General features: G+C 46.3%; 1 protein-coding gene across 1 annotated transcript; it reads left to right on the top strand.

Moving 5' to 3' along the window:
* Positions 1–21,057: 21,057 nt before the first annotated feature.
* On the top strand, positions 21,058–22,678 carry LOC100285286 (uncharacterized 100285286). The gene is made up of 3 exons (NM_001397506.1): positions 21,058–21,259; positions 21,453–21,736; positions 21,923–22,678. Exons 1-3 carry the CDS (start codon positions 21,091–21,093, stop codon positions 22,478–22,480), a joined length of 1,011 nt encoding a protein of 336 aa, NP_001384435.1. The 5' UTR covers positions 21,058–21,090; the 3' UTR covers positions 22,481–22,678.
* Positions 22,679–22,913: the final 235 nt, after the last annotated feature.

Genomic DNA, 22,913 nt, shown 5'->3' with positions numbered 1-22,913 from the left:
CAGCGTGAGCCACATGTAACGGCTCATGTCGTCGACCAACAGTAAGAAGTAGGCATTCTCGGCCGGCGTAGGTGGCGAGATCGGGCCACAGAGGTCACCGTGTACGAGTTCGAGCTCCTCCTGAGCCCGGTACTTGGCAGCCTGCGAGAATGGCGTCCTCTTTTGTTTTGCTAGAACGCAGTCCTCGCAGACTTGGTCGACGTGGTCAATTGCCGGCAGCCCACACACCATGTCCGCACATCCGAGCTTGCGCAGCGACTGGAAGTTGAGGTGACTGTAGCGCTCATGCCAGCGCCACGCCACGTCACCAACCCGCGCGGTGAGACACACCGGGGCAGCGGTGTTCATGTCGAGGAGGTACAATCGGCTAGGTGATCGATGCACCTTCGCCGGTAGTTTGCGCTGCAGGTCGTAGAGGCATAGTACGCCCGACTCTATGTTGACCTTGAACCCGTCCTCGTCCATTTGGCCAAGGCTCACAATGTTCGTGGTGAGGCACGGGATGTAGTAGACCCCATCAAGATGACGGTGCTCGCCGGACTTGCACACGAACAGGATAGTGCCTTTGCCCTTGATGTCGACCACCGATCCATCGCCGAATTTTACGGTGCCAATGACACCAGTGTTCAGCTCGGCAAAGACAGACCGCGAGCCCGTCATGTGATTCGTCGCACTAGTGTCGAGCACCCAGCGGCGAGAAACCGCAGTCTTCTCCTCCTGGCTGAGATGGAGGAGCGCCTTCGGTTCATCGAGGTGGACATGAACCGGCAGCTTGACGAGGTCCAGCGGTGACCTATGAGGTGAGCACGACATATCCGGTGTTGTTACCTCGACGTCGGCGGCGATGTACATGAGCATGTGCTCATCTTCCTCGGCCTGCGTGACATGAGCCGCGCCCTTCTTCCTCCCGCGACAATCTTTGGCCTAATGGCCAGTTTTGCCGCAGCTATTGCAGCGATCGCCTGGGGGTGGCTTGCCACCAGCGTGCCTAGTCACCGTGTTCTGGCCATCACGGACGTCGTTGCCTCGTCCGCGTCCACGTCCACGTCCACGACGTTTGCCACGTCCGCGCGGACCCAGATCTGCCCCCTGAGCTTTCCTGTTCATGGTGAGCTTTATGGCGGGCCTCCCAGTCCTCCTCGCATAGCATCATGCGCCCCATGGCGTCCGTGACCTCCTTGGGCTTGGAGCGTTTTTCAAACACGCGTAGCCGTCCAATGACTTCCTCGATCGATGTTTTGTTTAGATCAAGGAACATCTCGAGGGAGACTGCGGCCTGGGACAAGCGCTCTGGGACTACCTGCAACATTTTTTTTCACTACCTCGACGTCCGAGATATTGTCCCCGAGGGTGCGAAGGTTGGTGGCGAGTGTAGTGATGCGGATTCCGAACTCGGTGACGCTCTCGCCCTCCTTGAAGGCGAGCATACCGAACTCACGGTGGAGTTGCTGCGCGCTGGCGTCGCGCGTGCGATCGTCCCCGATCCACAGTACCTTGACCGCGTCACACGCCTCCTTCACGGTCCGCTTGTGGGCGAGGGTGCTCCACATCTTGGAGGGGACCGAGCGTAGAAGGCCTGCCATCGCCTGATGGTCGTCGTGGTACTCACTTTCGTCGGGGTCTTTGTCGATGCCGAGGTCGACGGCGTCCTAGACACGGAGTGTCTGGAAATTCACCTCCACCACCAAGGCCTATTCCGGATAGTTAGTCCGGGTCAACATCGGCCACGCTACGTTCGCGGTCGATCGCTCGATGACGCGCTCGACGACGCGCGATCCGGAGTCCCGGTGGCGCGAGCGGCGGCTGCTCGAGCGACCACGGCGACATGGCGGCAAACACGACGGCTGGACCTTCTTCTCGCCGGAGTCATCACTGGTCTGCAGCTTCTTCTTGAGAGGCGACTATGATGCCATGACTACGGCGGAACTCGACTCTGGTACCAATTGTTAGAACTCCGATCGATGGGAGGCAAACTCACACGAACACACAGTGGACACAATAGTATTTGTTGCTACTGAAGGGCTACTATTCTCTGTTGATTGTGCTCTCTATTTAAAGGAAAAAACAAGCGTCTGTACATGGGAATAGGAGACTGAGGCAATCACAGCACAATCATGCTTGATGGTTGCCATCCCAACCATCTAGACGGTGCCGCAATCTGTCCTGCCGCTAATGGCGCTAGCCGCCTATTACTTTCTATAGTTAGCTTGTGGACTTATTCAAACATAGGTAACCCCCCTCTCCCTCCTGTTCTCATGTAAACCCCCTCTAGGTATGGTAATTTGGTTAAACTCCCTCAGAGAAACCTTGTATACAGAGGATATGTTAACATACCAAAAAATAATCTAAAAACTTTTGCATAAAAATCAGTTAATAGATAGAATAATAAAATCGATGCAGGACGATTACCTCAACTTTCTTTTCTGCTTGTGTAAGCTTCCTCGACACCTCCAAAAGTAATCTCTCAACTATATAAATGTTGGTGTCTTCCTTCATGGCTTGACTAGAGTATCTTCATCTCAAGTCTTGTATTACATTTTCAATCTTTGTGAATAATTGCTTCCATGACACAACATGTTCATCTGTAATCATGCCTAACAACAGACCATCTATTCTGAACTGGATCGTAGGAGATGAACAATCTTTTGCCTATGTAGGAAGAAAGCATGTTATGTATATGTATATCCACCTATCTTTAGGTTATGTATTGTCATTCTTTTTAGTTGCTAAGCTGTTGTGGTTATCTGTAGCTTGAGCACTGAGTTTTTTCTTTCTTGTTTTGCATAACAATGCATCATGCACTGATGCACACAAATGGATCCGGGAGTCTTCAAGTGCTGTTATGGTGGCAAAACCGTAGTTAATTGCTATCTGCAAGCAAGTAACCAAGTTACTATGCAAACAATATATAAGCATAGCTACACTACCAAAGAAATGTATTGAGATTCTATAGGTACAATATCATTTTTTGGCTTTGGATTAGTACTACATTGTCGTATTATTTTCCTTTACAAACAAATATACAACCTTATGAATACTAAAAAATGATGTTGTTCATTATATAGAAAATAGACCCACACAAATTTTATATATGAGGCCTGCTTTCTAGATGAAATACATTTTAAACTATCTAAATACTAAATTCTTTATGAGGCAAGTATATAATAGGGCATGTGTGCATGGTGGCTTCATATCTTACTCAAGCTGCTTCATATCTAGATGAATACTAAATATACTCACCAGATCCAACTTGTTTTACCTGTCTGTGCAAATCCTTGCAAGTGCACAGATCAGGGCTACGCCAATCTCCCCTCTACATATCTAAACATATCTAGATATTGTTGCACTGTGTTTACCAGCCATTGCACTTATATTATTTTTTACACATGTATGGTAGAGGGCCCGATAGGGCATTTTTCTAGTGACCTTAATTCTATGTGAATCGTTGCACTTATCATTTCTGTTTCAACAGATTTCACTAAACTAGAATGTCTTGTTTGCAGGTCAAAGAATTAGACTCCTAAGTTTTCTTAAGAAAAACTGAGTTTTAACATGCCTCAGTACACTATATTCTCACAATGTATCCAACTTTAGCTTTTGTGATGCATTTGCATCCATTACAATTTAAGCTTATGCGGCTAAACTGTGCTTCAGAATTGTTTTTCGCATAAACTACGATGAATCCATCATTAAATTTCTCGTGTTGAAGGGCCACCTTCTTCAATTTCTTGGCCTGCTCCTAGGATTTGGAGGCAAGGGAACTAGTAGCCAGTGCCTCCTCTTTTGTCTTCCTCACTACCTCTTCCACCTCCCTCCTTGCGAGGGAGTCCACTGTTATTGTCACTCAGGATTCCTAAACGCCTACTTCTAGCTAGTCCCCATATGCTCAAGGATATTCCTCTTATTCTCGAGCAACCTTTACTTGGTTGTGGTCATGGAGTGCATCTGCTCAATAACACCCTAGGATCTCACCAAGATAGCATCTAGGGACTGTGAGGTCCTATCTGATGGAGCCACCTTACTGGGATGGACCACCTCCTACACATACGTCTTCTTAGCCTAGGGCCCCATTATTGGCCCCATGACATGGGATGACACTAGCCTATCCTATTTCCATGCTAGTGGCCTACTGAGGCTGAGCATAGATGGGGGCCTAGGTAGGCTTATGCTCTTGCTTAAGTAAGATCACTCCACTGTTGGTGGCCCTTAGCGCTCTCAGGGGTACATGGCCCTAGGCCATGTTTGAAGGTGTTACGTCCGTCTGGGCCATCGCCTGCCAACCCTCATCTCTCGTGGGCACCGACACGTCTAATAAGGGAAGATCCCCATCCTAGGGATTTTCAGTCTTCATAAGGTTCCCTCGATGCTAGCATCTAGGACCTCCACTAACATACCCTCAGGGTGCACCTCAGTGCAAGTGGTCCCCAAGCCTAAGCCTTCCTTTGCGCTGGGTGCATCACTAGAGATGTTCATAACTAGGGGCTCACCACCTCTGATTGTGGTTGTTGTGGTCTACTAGTCATAGCTTGTAGGAGCTAATTTAGGGCCACCAATCATGGTCCTAGTTGTAGCCCCCCAAGTATAGGGCCCTATGGAGATGCCTCCCACCATCGACTTGAAAGAGAAATATCAAAAGTGCTAGAAGAACAAAAACATCCACATATAGATGCCTACCTAGGCATGTCATCATTATGATGCCATGCCCCCATGAACAACACCTAATTTGCACCCATGCATAGTCTTTTGTGTTTGAGGTAGGGATGGTAAAATTTAGTATGGGGGCGGGACCCCGCAGGGATCCGACCTGTTCAAAATAAGTATGAGGGTGGTTTCTCCCCCCCGTGGGGCTAATGGGACAGGGCAACAAAAATTAATGGGATGGATACAGGGAATAAACTACCCCACATGGCTCCATTGGAGACTCGATAAGAAATCATAATGTGTATTTATGTATTCTGTGATTTGTGAGTGTGAGGCTATTGTTAGGTTGAAATAATTGTGATTTGTGAGTTATGAATCTTTATAAAGTTGTTAGTTGTTTTAGATATTATTGTTGATGTCTTTTGATAATTGATATATATGTAATAGATATCATGTAATGAATGTTTTTACGTGCTATAGTATTTCCCATGGGTCCCTAAATGGGGAACGGGGATCAGCGGGGATAGGGATGGGGATGAGTTTGTCCCCATTAAGCTAAATGGGGCAGGGATGGGGAATGAGTTTCAGGGAACGACGGTCCCCACCCCCACTCGCCCTATTGCCATCCCTAGTTTGGGGGTGGAACTATCGCCGCTTTTGCTTGGCCTACTCTTTCACTGCACTCCACCTTTGTTGACACTGGAGGCTATGGAAGCTTTGGTGGTTTAGGGGTTCACATCCTTCACATAAGTTGTCTTCTTTCCTTCCTCGTTAGCTCCCTCACTAGTAGAGGCCTCCCATCCCCTATGATGGCCCCAAGGTTAGTCCTAGGGGGTCATTCGACTGACAGGGAATAACATGTTCCCCATTGGCTCCCTCATCCTAGTGATGGTACAGCTCGACATATGCCTCACCATGTGTTAGAGCCTTGCCCCATCCTTTAATGATGTGAACATCCCACCAATGTCGACAACATACTATCATCAAAATATTCAATGTGAGCCTTCATGACCCCGCCCACAACCTAGGAACTGAGATTTTAGTGGGGACACTGATGGACGCACAATAGGTCCTTAGTGCTGGAGTAGATCCATGACAAGGCAATCTATCACACCATGAAGTGTGCAAGCACAATGGTTAATGTCATCCTAGCACAAATGAGTTGGATGATCTTCCCATGGATGGGCTCCCATGTTGCTTCCGTCTCTAGTAGCTCCCCCACTAGTTGTTCTTGCATATTGGCTCCCTCGTAGGCATCTCCATGTGGGTTTTGAAAGGGAATTAGGCTTACACCTATTTCCTAATTGATTTTGGTGGTTGAATTGCCCAACACAAATAATTGGACTAACTAGTTTGCTCTAGTCTATAAGTTATACAGGTGCCAAAGGTTCACAAAAAGCCAATAAAAAGACCAAGAAAAGGGTTCAACAAAAAGAGCAAGGGATAACCGAAGTGTGCCCTGGTCTAGCACACCGGACTGTCCGGTGTGCCACCGGACAGTGTCCGGTGCACCAGGGGACTTCAAGCTAAACTCCACACCTTCGGGAATTTTCAGAGACGCTTCGCTATAATCCACCGGACTGTCCGGTGCACCACCGGACAGTGTCCGGTGCCCTAAGGGAGAGCGACTCTGAACTTGCCAACTTCGGGAATCCGCTCCGCTATAATTCACCGGACTGTCCGGTGTGATAGCGGAGCAACGACTACTTCACGCGCAACGGTCGACTGCAACGCATTAAATGCGCGCCTGCGCGCGCAGAGGAGCAGAGCACGCACGAGTGGCACACCGGACAGCCTACAGGGCCTGTCCGGTGCACCACCGGACAGCCAGGCGGGCCCACAAGTCAGAGCTCCAACGGCCGGAACCCAATGGCCTGGTGACGTGGCTGGCGCACCGAACAGTGTCCGGTGGCGCACCGGACTGTCCGGTGCGCCCGTCGACTGCAGCCCCAACCACCCCCACATTCAAGTCATCCAAGTTTTCCACCTTCCAACTACTTACAAGAGCTAAGCATTCAATACAAGACACACCAAAGTGATCAAATCCTCTCCTAATTCCACACAAGGCTTTAGTGATTAGTGAGAGAGATTTGTTGTGTTCTTTTGAGCTCTTGCGCTTGGATTGCTTCCTTCTTTCATTCTTCCTTGCGAACAACTCAATTGTAACCAAGGCAAGAGACACCAATTGTGTGGTGGTCCTTGCGGGGAAGTTTGTTCCCGTTTGATTGAGAGGAGAAGCTCACTCGGTCCGAGGGACCGTTTGAGAGAGGGAAAGGGTTGAAAGAGACCCGGTCTTTGTGATCACCTCAACGGGGAGTAGGTTTGCGAGAACCGAACATCGGTAAAACAAATCCTTGTGTCACACTTTTTATTCGCTGGCGATTTGTTTTGCGCCCTCTCTCGGACTCGTTTTTATTTCTAACGCTAACCTGGCTTGTAGTTGTGATTAAGTTTGTAAAATTCAGATTCGCCCTATTCACCCCCCTCTAGGCGACTTTCAATTGGTATCAGAGCCGGTGCTTCATTAGAGCCTAACCGCTCGAAGTGATGTCAGGAGATCACGCCAAGAAGGAGATGGTGACCGGCGAGAAGCCCGCTACAAGCCACGGGAAGGCTCCATCGGGAGAGTCCTACAACAAAGGGAAGGGGAAGAAAAAGGAATCCCCTTCACACAAGTTGCGTCGGAGCGGTGATAAGAAGAAGAAGATGAGGAAGGTGGTCTACTACAAGACCGACACCTCGTCGCCATCCACCTCCGGCTCCGACACGCCGTCCGTAACTTCTAAGCGCCATGAGCGCAAGAAGTTTAGTAAGACCCCCTACGCTATCCTCGCATTCTTAAACATACGCCTTTACTTTCCGTCCCATTAGGCAAACCGCCAACGTTTGATGGTGAAGATTATGCTAGGTGGAGTGATTTGATGCGATTTCATCTAACCTCACTCCACAAAAGTATATGGGATGTTGTTGAGTTTGGTGTACAGGTACCATCCATAGGGAATGAAGATTATGATGAGGACGAAGTGGCCCAAATCCAACACTTCAACTCCCAAGCCTCAACTATACTCCTCCCTTCTCTAAGTCGAGAGGAGTATAATAAGGTGCAAGGGTTGAAAGGTGCTAAGGAGATTTGGGACACGCTAAAGACCGCGCATGAAGGAGACAAGGTGACCAAAATCACCAAACGGGAAACGATCGAGGGGGAGCTCGGTCGCTTCTGACTTCGCCAAGGGGAGGAGCCACAAGACATGTACAACCGGCTCAAAACCTTGGTGAACCAAGTGCGCAACCTCGGGAGCAAGAAATGGGATGACCATGAAATGGTCAAGGTTATTCTAAGATCCCTCGTTTTTCTTAACCCTACGCAAGTTCAATTAATTCGAGGAAATCCTAGATATACACTAATGTCTCCCGAGGAGGTAATTGGAAATTTTGTGAGCTTTGAATTGATGATCAAAGGCTCAAAGAAGATCAACGAGCTTGATGGCCCCTCCATGTCCGAAGCACAACCGGTCGCATTTAAGGCGATGGAGGAGAAGAAGGAGGAGTCTACATCGAGTAGAACACCCATCGACGCCTCCAAGCTCGACAACAAGGAAATGGCGCTCATCATCAAGAGCTTCCGCCAAATCCTCAAGCAAAGGAGGGGGAAAGATTACAAGCCCCGCTCCAAGAAAGTTTGCTACAAATGTGGTAAGCACGGTCATTTTATTGCAAAATGTCCATTATCTAGTGATAGTGATAGGGCGACGACAAGAAGGGGAGAAGAAAGGAGAAGAAGAGGTACTACAAGAAGAAGGGCGGCGATGCCCATGTTTGCCGGGAGTGGGACTCCGACGAGAGCTCCACCGACTCCTCCTCCGACGAGGACGCCGCAAACATCGCCGTCACCAAGGGTCTTCTCTTCCCCAACACCGGCCACAAGTGCCTCATGGCAAAGGACGGCAAAAGGAAGAAGGTAAAATCAAGATCCTCCACTAAATATGAAACCTCTAGTGATGAGGATAATGCTAGCAATGAGGAGGATAACTTGCGCATTCTTTTTGCCAACCTAAACATGCAACAAAAAGAAAAATTAAATGAATTGATTAGTGCTATCCATGAGAAGGATGATCTCTTGGACACCCAAGAGGACTTCCTTATTAAAGAAAATAAGAAGCATGTTAAGGTAAAAAATGCTTACGCTCTAGAAGTAGAAAAATGTGAAAAACTATCTAGTGAGCTAAGCACTTGCCATGGGACTATTGACAACCTTAGAAATGAGAATGCTAATTTGTTAGCTAAGGTTGATTCAAATGTGTGTGATGTTTCAATTCCAAATCTTAGAAACGATAATGTTGATTTGCTTGCTAAGATTGAAGAATTGAACATTTCTCTTGCTAGCCTTAGAAATGAAAATGAAAAATTGCTTGCTAAGGCTAAAGAATTAGATGTTTGCAATGCTTCCATTTCCGACCTTAGAAGTAAAAATGATATATTGCATGCTAAGGTGGTAGAATTAAAATCTTGCAAACCCTCTACATCTATCGTTGAACATACTTCCATTTGTACTAGATGTAGAGACATTAATGTTGATGGTTTCCATGATCACCTAACTTTAATTAAGAAACAAAATGATCACATAGCTCAACTTAATGCTAAGATAAGTGAGCATGACTTAGAAAATGAGAAATTTAAATTTGCTAGAACAATGCTCTATAGTGGGAGACGCCCTGGCATCAAGGAGGGCATCGGCTTCCAAAAGGGAGACAATGTCAAACTTAATGCCCCTCCTAAAAGATTGTCTAATTTTGTAAATGGCAAGGCTCCCGTGCCTAAGGATAACGAGGGTTACATTTTGTACCCTGCCGGTTATCTCGAGAGCAAAATTAGGAGAATTCACTCTAGGAAGTCTCACTCTGGCCCTAATCATGCTTTTATGTATAAGGGTGAGACATCTAGCTCTAGGCAACCAACCCGTGCTAAGTTGTCTAAGAAGAAAACTCCTAATGCATCAAATGACCATAGCATTTCATTCAAAACTTTTGATGCATCATATGTTTTAACTAACAAATCCGGCAAGGTAGTTGCCAAGTATGTTGGGGGCAAACACAAGGGATCAAAGACTTGTGTTTGGGTACTCAAAGTTCTTGTATCTAATGCCAAAGGACCCAAAACCATTTGGGTACCTAAAGTGAAGAACTAAACTTGTTTTGTAGGTTTATGCATCCGGGGGCTCAAGTTGGATCATCGATAGCGGGTGCACAAACCACATGACAGGGGAGAAGAAGATGTTCTCCTCCTATGAGAAAAACCAAGATCCCCAACGAGCTATTACATTCGGGGATGAAAATCAAGGTTTGGTCAAAGGATTGGGTAAAATAGCTATATCTCCTGACCACTCAATTTCCAATGTTTTTCTTGTAGATTCCTTAGATTACAATTTGCTTTCCGTTTCTCAATTATGTCAAATGGGCTACAACTGTCTATTTACTGATGTAGGTGTCACTGTCTTTAGAAGAAGTGATGATTCAATAGCATTTAAGGGAGTGTTAGAGGGTCAGCTATACTTGGTAGATTTTGATAGAGCTGAACTCGACACTTGCTTAATTGCTAAGACTAACATGGGTTGGCTCTGGCACCGCCGACTAGTCCATGTTGGGATGAAGAATCTTCATAAGCTTCTAAAGGGAGAGCACATTTTAGGATTAACAAATGTTCATTTTGAGAAAGACAGGATTTGTAGCGCATGCCAAGCAGGCAAGCAAGTTGGTGCTCATCATCCACACAAGAACATCATGACGACTGACAGGCCACTTGAGCTCCTACACATGGATCTATTCGGCCCGATCGCTTACATAAGCATCGGCGGGAGTAAGTACTGTCTAGTTATTGTGGATGATTATTCTCGCTTCACTTGGGTATTCTTTTTGTAGGAAAAATCTCATACCCAAGAAACCTTAAAGGGATTCTTGAGACGAGCTCAAAATGAGTTCGGCTTAAGGATCAAGAAAATTAGAAGCGACAACGGGACGGAGTTCAAGAACTCACAAATCGAAAGCTTCCTTGAGGAGGAGGGCATCAAGCATGAGTTCTCTTCTCCCTACACGCCATAACAAAATGGTGTAGTGGAGAGGAAGAATAGAACTCTATTGGACATGGCAAGAACCATGCTTGATGAGTACAAGACTTCGGATCGGTTTTGGGCCGAGGCGGTCAACACCGCCTGCTACGCCATCAACCGGTTATATCTACACCGAATCCTCAAGAAGACGTCATATGAACTCCTAACCGGTAAAAAGCCCAATATTTCATATTTTAGAGTCTTTGGTAGCAAATGCTTTATTCTTGTTAAAAGAGGTAGAAAATCTAAATTTGCTCCTAAGACTGTAGAAGGCTTTTTACTAGGATATGATTCAAACACAAGGGCATATAGAGTCTTTAACAAGTCCTCTGGACAAGTTGAAGTTTCTTGTGACGTTGTGTTTGATGAGACTAACGGCTCTCAAGTAGAGTAAGTTGATCTTGATGAGATAGGTGATGAAGAGGCTCCGTGCATCGCGCTAAGGAACATGTCCATTGGGGATGTGTGTCCTGAGGACTCCAAAGAGCCTCCCAATGCACAAGATCAACCATCCTCCTCCACACAAGCATCTCCACCAACTCAAAATGAGGATGAGGCTCAAGTTGATGAAGGAGAAGATCAAAGAGATGAGCCACCTCAAGATGATGGCAATAATCAAGGGGGAGATGCAAATGATCAAGACAAGGAGGATGAAGAATCAAGGCCACCACACCCAAGAGTCCACCAAGCAATCCAACGAGATCACCCCGTCGACACAATCCTCGGCGACATACATAAGGGGGTAACTACTAGATCTCGTGTTGCACATTTTTGTGAGCATTACTCTTTTGTTTCTTCTATAGAGCCACACAGGGTAGAGGAAGCACTATAAGATTCGGATTGGGTAGTGGCGATGCAAGAGGAGCTCAACAACTTCACTAGGAACGAGGTATGGCATTTAGTTCCACGTCCTAATCAAAATGTTGTAGGAACCAAGTGGGTATTCCGCAACAAGCAAGATGAGCATGGTGTGGTGACAAGGAACAAAGCCCGACTTGTGGCCAAGGGGTATTCACAAGTCGAAGGTTTGGATTTTGGTGAAACCTATGCACCCGTAGCTAGGCTTGAGTCAATTCGTATATTAATTGCCTATGCTACTTACCATGGCTTTAAGCTTTACCAAATGGACGTGAAGAGTGCCTTCCTCAATGGACCAATCAAGGAAGAGGTCTATGTTGAGCAACCTCCCGGCTTTGAAGATAGTGAGTATCCTAACCATGTGTATAAACTCTCTAAGGCGCTTTATGGGCTCAAGCAAGCCCCAAGAGCATGGTATGAATGTCTAAGAGATTTCCTTATCACTAATGGCTTCAAAGTCGGAAAGGCCAATCCTACCTTATTCACTAAAACTCTTAACAATGATTTGTTTGTATGCTAAATTTATGCTGATGACATTATATTTGGGTCTACTAACGAATCTACATGTGAGGAATTTAGTAGGATCATGACAAAGAAATTCGAGATGTCGATGATGGGGGAGTTGAAGTACTTCTTAGGATTTCAAGTGAAGCAACTCCAAGAGGGCACCTTCATTAGCCAAACGAAGTATATTCAAGATATTCTAAACAAGTTTGGGATGAAGGATGCCAAGCCCATCAAGACACCCATGGGAACCAATGGGCATCTCGACCTCGACACGGAAGGTAAATCCGTAGATCAAAAGGTATATCGGTCGATGATAGGCTCCTTACTTTATTTATGTGCATCTCGACCGGACATTATGCTTTCCGTATGCATGTGTGCAAGATTCCAAGCCGACCCTAAGGAAGCTCACCTTACGGCCGTAAAACGAATCTTGAGATACTTAGTTTATACTCCTAAGTTTGGGCTTTGGTACCCTAGGGGATCCACATTTGATTTAATTGGTTATTCGGATGCCGATTGGGCAGGATGTAAGATTAATAGAAAGAGCACATCGGGGACTTGCCAGTTCTTGGGAAGATCCTTGGTGTCTTGGGCTTCAAAGAAGCAAAATTTCGTCGCTCTTTCTACCGCCGAAGCCGAGTATATTGTCGCAGGACATTGTTGCGCGCAATTACTTTGGATGAGGCAAACCCTTAGGGACTATGGTTACAAATTAACCAAAGTTCCTCTTCTATGTGATAATGAGAGTGCAATCCGCATGGCGGATAATCCCGTTGAGCATAGCCGCACTAAACACATAGCAATTCGGTATCATTTTCTAAGGGATCACCAACAAAAGGGAGATATCGAGATTGCATATATTAACACTAAAGATCAATTAGTCGATATCTTTACCAAGCCACTAGATGAACAAACCTTTAACAAACTTAGGCATGAGCTAAATATTCTTGATTCTAGGAATTTCTTTTGATGTCTTGCATACATAGCTCATTAATGTACCTTTGATCATGTCTCTTTCATGTGCTATGACTAATGTGTTTTTCAAGTGAATTTCAAACCAAGTCATAGGTATATTGAAAGGGAATTGGAGTCTTCGGCAAAGACAAAGGCTTCCACTCCGTAACTTATCCTTTGCCGTCGCTCCGAGCAACTCTCCGTCTTTGGTATAATCTTCACTCATGATTTATTTGCCAAAGGGGAGAAAGTAGTTCCAAAAGGGCTCTAATGATTCCGTTTTTGGCGATTTATGCCAAAGGGGGAGAGAGCATGAGCCCAAAGCAAAAGGACCGCACCACCACCAATTTTAAAAAAAATTAGTCTTTCAATTTGTTTTTAAAGAAGTAATTTCAAATTGGTATACCCTCTTCAAAATTAACATCAAAACCCCCTTGAACACTAAGAGGAGGATTTCATTAAGGGGGAGTTTTGTTTAGTCAAAGGAAAAGCATTTGAAACTGGGGGAGAAAATTTCAAATCTTGTAAATGCTTCTCAAGAATCTTATTCATTTACCTTTCACTCTTTGCAAAAAGACTTTGAAATGAATTTACAAAAGAATTTGCAAAAACAAAACATGTGGTGCAAGCGTGGTCCAAAATGATGAAATTAAAGAAACAATCCATGCATATCTTATGAGAATTTATATTGGCTCAATTCTAAGTAACCTTTGCACTTACAATTATGCAAACTAGTTCAATTATGCACTTCTATATTTGCTTTGGTTTGTGTTGGTATCAATCACCAAAAAAGGGGGAGATTGAAAGGGAATTAGGCTAACACTTATTTCCTAATTGATTTTGGTGGTTGAATTGCCCAACACAAATAATTGGACTAACTAGTTTGCTCTAGTCTATAAGTTATACGGTGCCAAAGGTTCACAAAAAGCCAATAAAAAGACCAAGAAAAGGGTTCAACAAAAAGAGCAAGGGATAACCGAAGTGTGCCCTGGTCTGGCACACCGGACTGTCCGGTGCACCAGGGGACTTCAAGCTGAACTCAACACCTTCGGGAATTTTCAGAGACGCTTCGCTATAATCCACCAGACTGTCCGGTGCACCACTGGACAGTGTCCGGTGCCCCAAGGGAGAGCGACTCTGAACTCGCCAACTTCGGGAATCTGCTCCGCTATAATTCACCGGACTGTCCGGTGCACACCGGACTGTCCGGTTTGACAGCGGAGCAACGGCTACTTCACGCGCAACGGTCGACTGCAACGTATTAAATGCGCACCTGCGCGCGTAGAGGAGCAGAGCACGCGCGGGTGGCACACCGGACAGCCTACAGGGCCTGTCCGGTGCACCATCGGACAGCCAGGCGGGCCCACAAGTCAGAGCTCCAATGGTCGGAACCCAACGGCCTGGTGACGTGGCTGGCGCACCGGACTGTCCGGTGCGCCCGTCGACTGCAGCCTTCACCAACGGTCAAGTTTGGTGGTTGGGGCTATAAATACCCCAACCACCCCCACATTCAAGTCATCCAAGTTTTCCACCTTCCAACTACTTACAAGAGCTAAGCATTCAATACAAGACACACCAAAGTGATCAAATCCTCTCCTAATTCCACACAAGGCTTTAGTGATTAGTGAGAGAGATTTGTTGTGTTCTTTTGAGCTCTTGCGCTTGGATTGCTTCCTTCTTTCATTCTTTCTTGTGAACAACTCAATTGTAACCAAGGTAAGAGACACCAATTGTGTGGTGGTCCTTGCGGGGAAGTTTGTTCCCGTTTGATTGAGAGGAGAAGCTCACTCGGTCCGAGGGACCGTTTGAGAGAGGGAAAGGGTTGAAAGAGACCCGGTCTTTGTGATCACCTCAACGGGGAGTAGGTTTGCGAGAACCGAACCTCGGTAAAACAAATTCTTGTGTCACACTTTTTATTCGCTGGCGATTTGTTTTGCGCCCTCTCTCGGACTCGTTTTTATTTCTAACGCTAACCCGGCTTGTAGTTGTGATTAAGTTTGTAAAATTCAAATTCGCCCTATTCACCCCCCCTCAGGCGACTTTCAGGTTTCAAGGGTTATAATGAGGTACACCACATCTCCCTCCAATGCTCCCACTTGCTAGTGAAGTTGAGTGAGATGTATGGTGTTCGAGGCTCAGTCTTGAGCAAAGTTGAACGTAGTATACTCTTAACAAGTTCTAACTACTCAACACCTAAAGGATGAAGAAGTTTTGGAACAATGTCATGGAGGGCCTCACCCCATGAATGCCTCACACAGGTAGGCGAAGGTCAACAAGGTGATGATGGAGTTGCGAGTGAGGTGCCTAATCTAAAAGGCATAGGACTCCAAGATACGAAGGAAGAATCACAATAGTGAGAAGTTTATCCCAACCATCGTGAAGGACTAGATGAAGATATACTCCCCAAACATCTCAAGGCATTTGAAGTGGGATCATCACAACCCACAAATTGTTGGGGGCTAGTGGCAAGGTCTAATTGAGGAGCCGCACACCTTGTCCAACTCCTCTTGGTTCAAGATTTGCGAGCTCGGTATCAAGTACAATGGGAAGGGAGTTTGCATGGTGTTGAAAAGAATGAGGGGATGAGTCGAGTATGGTTGGTTCGTGTCGACTATGGGGTAGATAAGGGAGCTTGTTGACATGTGTGCAATAGATTGTGCGAAGTATTAAAGCAAAAGGAAGATGGAACCACATGCCCAAAATTTAAGGTGGCTTTCTCTCCCTTTCATGCAACGATCAGGCACAACACCTAAAGCATCACATGACCCTTGTAATTTGATAGTCAAGCGATATGACTACTATTTGACACATTCACTGCTGGCCAGGATGGTTGAAGCAAGCAGATTACCTGCACACATATTATATTGTTTTGTTAGATGTTTGCAGGAAAATTGGTGTCACCTATGGACCTTCTTGGGCTTATGGTGGGCCCAAGTACCACTGTTAGCTTTATTCTAGGAAAGGCATACCCCCATATGGTGTCAAAACAACCTATATGACTTCATTAGCAGAAGGCAGACCCATAGAGCCTCACTCAACTCCAACCTATATTTTTGGGGCCCTACGCATAGAGGCCCAAGTCCCATGGCGGTTAGCCCTAGGGTCCGATAATACGGGGGCCTTGCATGGGATTCCTCCAGCACTCCTCAAGACGCCCTCAGGGCAGGATGGCTCCGAATGATATGGCCCCAACACTACATGCTCCCATGATCAGGATAACCACACATGGCGTCGAGCAGTTAAATATGGAATTTGTCCATCTATTTATTGCAAAAGTGACATAGCGGCCAAAAGCATCATTATAGCCCCGCCTCAGATCATAGGTGTATATATCCATGAACACTATATAGTATATGCACCTTCAGCGGTTATCAACTACAGAGTACTCGGAGACATAGGTACCTATACCCTCCATTACGGCATGTCATAATTGATGTTGTGGCATGTTAGAGGTGCTTAGCATATGGTACAATAACTATGACAAGGTAGGAGTAGTTGCACATGTTTATGGGTAGGATCCCGTGCCTATAGAGAGATATAACTCTCTTCTCTCTTATGCTATAACAGTAAGGTGTAGAGCAGAATAAAAAGTGCTTTTCCCCTCTTGGGTTTTGTAGCCTTCACCTTTCTGAACTTCACTTCCTCAACGAGCTAGCACATAGAAAAAGCTATCGTTTGAGCGTGAGCTCCCTCGATCGCTCGGCTCAACAATATGTATCACAAGGGGTAGCTGGTGCTCTTCATACTTGGTAGCTTAGACACACCGCACATATGTCAACTATGCCTACACACTTACATCTAAATGTCACTCATACAGAGGACGTAGGAACTCAGGCTCAAACGAACTGAACCTCTGTAAATCCTCATCGCGCATGTGTGTATAGGGGTCCCTACAAACCAAACAACCCCATGCATAGTAATGTTAATATCCTGATCCAGTACGGTGGCAGGTCTATGTTCGTCTCTTCCTCTCTGATTTTCTCGCGTACTTTTGATCTACTGTGGTGTCGCAACTCGCAACGCAACGACAATATTATATATCATACAACTCTTATAATCCCTTGTATTTGTAGAGGGAGGGGGATAACAGCCGTAAAAAGGCTCTGGGTAGCTTCCTGTCTTGACTAACAGAACGGATACCTGAAGCATGCATCCATTGACACTTCCAAACGGGCAAGTTTAAAACGGATGCCGGGGCCTAGAACCTGGAGCCTGTAGACACAAGTTTTCATGGCACGTACGTTTCACCAGACACACGAGGGTTATACCGGCCAGGGGCAGCAAGCAAGTGCCACAAGAAGCAAGCTGAGACGGGGTTCCTTTCTGATGTCGAGGTTGTTGAATTTGTGATCCAAATTCTGAAGAAGGCGGCCAAGTTGGCGAGCGAAGTTGTAAGCCGCAGGAGATATCTATCTCAATTGTAAATCTCCTGCGATCTGTAACCACCCAAAAATAGTGAGAAGTTGCCGGCCGGCGCCCGTGGTTTTTCCCCTTCCCTTTGGAGGGGTTTTCCACGTTAAATCCGTGTCTTCTCTGTGATTGATCCTATTTGTGTCGCATTCATTTATAACAGAGGTGGCCGGCCGGTAACAGTCTCAAAGCACTTGGGCGTCAGTTGCAGACTTGCAGTAAAATCCAGGCTACTACGCTTCCCTAATCATTCGTCACCCAGCTCTCACGCTCAAAGCGCGCGCGCGCGAATTGCGGGGAACCGGCCCTGAGGTTCCTTTGGCCGATCGATGGAGTGCTGCGTGTGCAATCGAACTGTGCCGGGCGAGCGCGCTCCCCGCGTCCGCACGAGCCCCCGCGCAGGCCGCGGTACTCAACAAGTCATATCAACGGATCAACCTCGCCGTGGGTTGTCACGGTGACGGCGGAGCAGTAGAGCTCACTCAAGGTTAGTACACGGGGTAATGTCCATGCACCATGCGTGGACGACGACGACGACTTTCCCACGAGTCTCGTCGGTCGATTAGTAGTACTGGCCCGCCCCTCACATGCATGTGGAGCGCTCGGCCCTAATTCATGCATAGAGCAATCATTCATGTGCATCGTATACTGGCCGGCCCGTTGATTTTTTTTCATTGCAGCTGATTGCTGCCGGAAATGCGAAACCGCTTTTAGGTCTGTCAGGTTGGATTTCTACTCTATTCGACACATGCATGTTGGAATTTAGAACGATCTCTCAGAGTAAGTAATTCAGAAGGCTCTGCGTCTCTATTTTTCCCGAGTTGTAGAACGGAGCTACGAGTAGCTAGTAAAAATAGAATTCCAATTTAGCGATTTAGAGGTTAGCTTTCCAATCAATTGGTGAAGCAGAATTCATATCAGTAGTATAATTTAGTGGATGCGGATGGATGTCAACTGATCTTTCAGTTGCAGTTAAGCTGAGTCGGTTAGGACTGGTTTGGTGGATATGGAATTGGAGTGGACCGTACCATAGGAGAGTAATCTTCTTCTTATTCAAATTTAAATAGGGAGATGATTCCTCCCACATAGATCCTCTCTAATTCCATGTCCACCAAATCAGCCTTTGAGGTATCGAAACCTCGCGACCTGGCCTGGCCTGCACGTGTGTCCAAGGCATCCTATACGTCAACAGGTTAAACTAGGTCACAATCCAAATTCATTTATGGTTCGTATTGGATCTTGCCCTGCGTGCTTAGACTGTCCGCAGCTCATCGCCCTTATCAATTTCTTCTCTACTGCATGCACGGTACGCGAGGGTAGGCCTAAGGGGCGGTTTCCACCCGCCAGCTCCGGCGGATCCATGTAGAGCGCGCTTCTTGTGCTCTTGTACTGTACCTATACACGCTAAATGTGGAAAAAAATTCTGTACATCTCAGATATAAACACCCTCTTTTACAGCCTCTCACATTCATCACTTAAGACCCACAAAAACATATCAAATTTTGCAACTTAACCATTAGTAATTTGTTTTTCTTCTATTTATATGGACCACCAGATAGTGGATGTGAGGGGTCGTAAAAGAGATTCTTTGCATTTGGGACTACTTCAAGGTTTATCTATGAGCCCTTGCATTTTTGCTTTGATGTTGGATGAGTTCATAAAGACATACAAGAGGATATCACTTTTTGTCGATGATGTAGTGCTAGTTAATAAAAGTTGGATTGAAGTAGATATGGAACTAGAGGTGCGACAGAGGACTCTATATAGTTCATAAGTTTTAGGGTTGGTATAACTAAAACCGAATATATGAGATGTTACATCAACACTTCTACATATAAGGTGTTATTAGTTTGGAAAGTCAAGTAGTGTCGAGAAAAGATATCTTTTGGTATTTAGGATCAATGCTGCAGACAGATAGAGTGATTGTTGAACATGTTAACCATAGAATTAAAGCATGGTGGATGAAATGGTGTCAAGAATTTGACGTTCTATGTGACAATAGGATACCACAGATGCTCAAAGAAAAAATTTGTAGGACGACGATTAGACTTGCTATGTTGTAGGGTATAGAACTTGGCATATAAAAAGATGACATGTTCAACAAATAAGATTGCAAAAATACTTATATTGCATTGGATTTGTGGCCAACAAAATTAAAAGGGATTGAATTTGGAATGATGATATACATGATAGGCTAGAGGTGGCACCAATTAAATAAAAAATTACCCAACAACGGTTGGGATCATTTAGACATGTCCAAAGGAGACTTCTAGAGGCACCAGTGCATGTAGTGGGATCCTAAGGCGTGATGGCAATGAGAAGAGAGACATGAAAAGTACCAAATTTGACATTAAAAAGGCAGTACAAGGATACTTGAAACAATATAATATATCAAAAGATTTAGCCTTGAAATGAATTATATGAGAAACATTTATTCATGTGTCTCAACTATGATGTATTGTTTCTATTGGGTTTTGACTCTAGCATATTCCAATTGATTGGCATGGAACAAAAATGTTTTTCTGTTGTTGTGGTGTATGTAAGGCCCTGTTTGTTTTGGATTATAATCTCTCCACATTATATAATCCAGCGCAAATAATCCAACAGGTAAAAAAACACCTAGATTATGGATTCAGATTATATAATTTAAAGCCCATATTATGATAATCTCATAATCTCCTCAATAGTAGCTTATTTGAGATTATTTTTGGCAAAAGACCTACTACACATGGTCATGTAAATAGAAATTACAATATATGTCATCCTTCTTTCCTCACCTCAAATAAACAAACAATGGTACTATTGTCTTTGTGAATAATCTACATTTGTATAATCTGAACTACCAAACAGCTACATAGATTATAATCTGGATTATATAATTTAGATTATAATCCAAATTATTTAATTTATAAGCTGAAACAAACAGGCCTAATATATGTTGAGATTATTGCTAGGTCTAGATAACAGTACTAATGTGAGAGACACAAGCATATAATAAATATACATACCATCACTCCATAAACATACATCATCGTCGACTACCAAAGATGATCCTCCAGTTAGTCTTCAATTCTGTCCATTATTGTGGATTATAATTTATATGTGATATTACAGAAAATAAATACACATATGAGTCGTATTAAGAGTAGTGCACTAGTGCATATATTACTAGTGGATAGCAGCTCTTCCAAAGCTAGCTAGCGCTTGCTTTGAGAGCAATCAAGCGATCCCTAAACAACGATCCTCGGGATCGTTAACGGCGTAGAAAAGTGCAGCTGACCGCTGGGCGATCGACCTCAGCTCCCTCCGCGCGCGCGCGCCCTCATGGCCGTGCCTTGCGTCCTACGCGACCAACTTTATCCCCGTCCACCGCCGTGGCGGCCGGCTTCAACGCTCCCCCACCGCCCTAGCTCCGAACCTCTCCTGCTGCTGCCTACAGCCTGCAGCTAGCTGCCTGCAGTGCTGACGATGCACCTGCGACCTGCCCATGCCATGGAGGGAGGTCGGCCGCGCGTGTGTGTATATATACGCGCTACAGGCCTCTCTCCCGCGTCAAAATTGAAGGCTTGATTTGGGAGCTTAATAATTACTGATTGATTGAATTGCGAAGCATATATATGGCGGCCTTCTCCTCCAGCAACGGCGTGCCGCCGGGCTTCCGGTTCCACCCGACCGACGAGGAGCTGCTGCTATACTACCTCAAGAAGAAGGTCGGATTCGAGAAGTTCGAACTCGAGGTCATCAGGGAGGTCGACCTCAACAAGATCGAGCCATGGGAGCTGCAAGGTATATATATTATATACTTGGCAAATAAAAACCAGTTCATGCCCCCATGCATGCATGCATGTCCATGGCGATCAATCAATCAGTTACTACATGCAGGCGCAGCCATGCCGGCTGCAGCTTCTTCTTGTTGAGTCGTTCGTCGCTCATCCACGTGAATCCATCGTTGCATTGCATGCATCGGATATATATGCAGAGACGTGCCGGATCGGGTCGGCGCCGCAGAACGAGTGGTACTTCTTCAGCCACAAGGACCGCAAGTACCCGACGGGGTCGAGGACGAACCGCGCCACGACGGCCGGCTTATGGAAGGCCACGGGCCGGGACAAGTGCATCCGGACCAGCTACCGCAAGATCGGCATGCGAAAGACGCTCGTCTTCTACCGCGGCCGCGCCCCTCACGGCCAGAAGACCGACTGGATCATGCACGAGTACCGCCTCGAGGACGCCGACGACGACGACGCCCAGGGCGGCACCAGCGTGCGTTGTTAATTACCTTCTCGCGCTCCGATCCTAGCTCTCTCCACTAACCACTATATATCGATCCGCGCCGCGTGTTTGCATGCGAAATCTGAGCGCGCCATTCACATCTCCGTTAATTCTTGTGTTAGGTTTTTTTTCTGTGTTGAATGTTGATCATGCTTGTCGATACTGTCGTCTGTGCAGGAGGACGGATGGGTGGTGTGCCGCGTGTTCAAGAAGAAGTGCTTCTTCAAGATTGGCGGAGGCGAAGGGAGCACCACCAGCAGCCAGGGCGCGGATGCCGGCGGCCACCTGGCCACCATGTCGCCGCCGCTCGGCGGACACCACGACCTGGCGTACATGCACCCGCACCCGTACTACCACCACGCCGCCTCCTACTACTCCCAGATGCAGGCCCCGGGGCCGCATGCCACCGCATACTCGCACCACGTGCAGGTCCAGGACCTCCTCACCAACCACCGACCCACGGACGACGACGGCGCCGGCACCGGCTACGACTTCTCCGGCCTGCCCGTCGAGAATCAACCCGGCGGCGGCCTTGACGTCGGCAGCAGCGATGGCGTCGCCACAGACGACGGTGGCCAGCTGGCTGGCGAAAGGAGGGATCAGACCACCGGTACAGCCGCAGATCATCAGTGGCAGGCGATGGATGGTTTCAGCAACGGCGGGAGCGCCGAGGTGCAGCAAATGACCGGCGCCCAACGAGGCGGGGAGATGGATTTGTGGGGTTACGGAAGGTAAAAACTTGATGACCACCACCTACGATCGAAAACATGGACGTCAAGTGAGCATCTTTCCTGCATACATGATCGAAGATGGTGCAAATTGACGCATGCGTTCCTTGGGAGTTTATATATAGCTTGGTGACTTGTTTGGACTAGTTTTCGTGTTCACGATGTGTTTGTATATGTTGGTTAATTTGTTGGTACAATAAGAGCCGAGGATACATAAGAGTATCTCCAACAATATGACCTATAAAAATGCCCTATAATTTGAAAATAAGTATATTTTATAGAATTTAGGGCACCAACAAAACACCCCGCTCCAACAGTAAAGCCCCAAATCTAGATTATAGGACAGCTCACTACGGTGTAGTATATTTGAGTCACTTGAGAGGGTGCCCTATAGTTTTTTGACAAAATTTTATGAAATGGGGCACTGTTGGAGTAGTTTT

The sequence above is a fragment of the Zea mays genome, chromosome 10 (genome assembly GCF_902167145.1).
Source record: "Zea mays cultivar B73 chromosome 10, Zm-B73-REFERENCE-NAM-5.0, whole genome shotgun sequence".
Lineage (NCBI taxonomy): Eukaryota > Viridiplantae > Streptophyta > Magnoliopsida > Poales > Poaceae > Zea > Zea mays.
This window is presented reverse-complemented; position numbering and strand designations above follow the sequence as displayed.

Bases quoted from the DNA above. Each gene is read 5' to 3' on its own strand.
- LOC100285286 (NM_001397506.1), top strand. From the start codon at position 21,091: ATGGCGGCCTTCTCCTCCAGCAACGGCGTGCCGCCGGGCTTCCGGTTC. The intron at 21,260-21,452 runs GTATATATATTA...ATATATATGCAG, and splicing joins CGAGCCATGGGAGCTGCAAG to AGACGTGCCGGATCGGGTCG. The intron at 21,737-21,922 runs GTGCGTTGTTAA...TCGTCTGTGCAG, and splicing joins ACGCCCAGGGCGGCACCAGC to GAGGACGGATGGGTGGTGTG.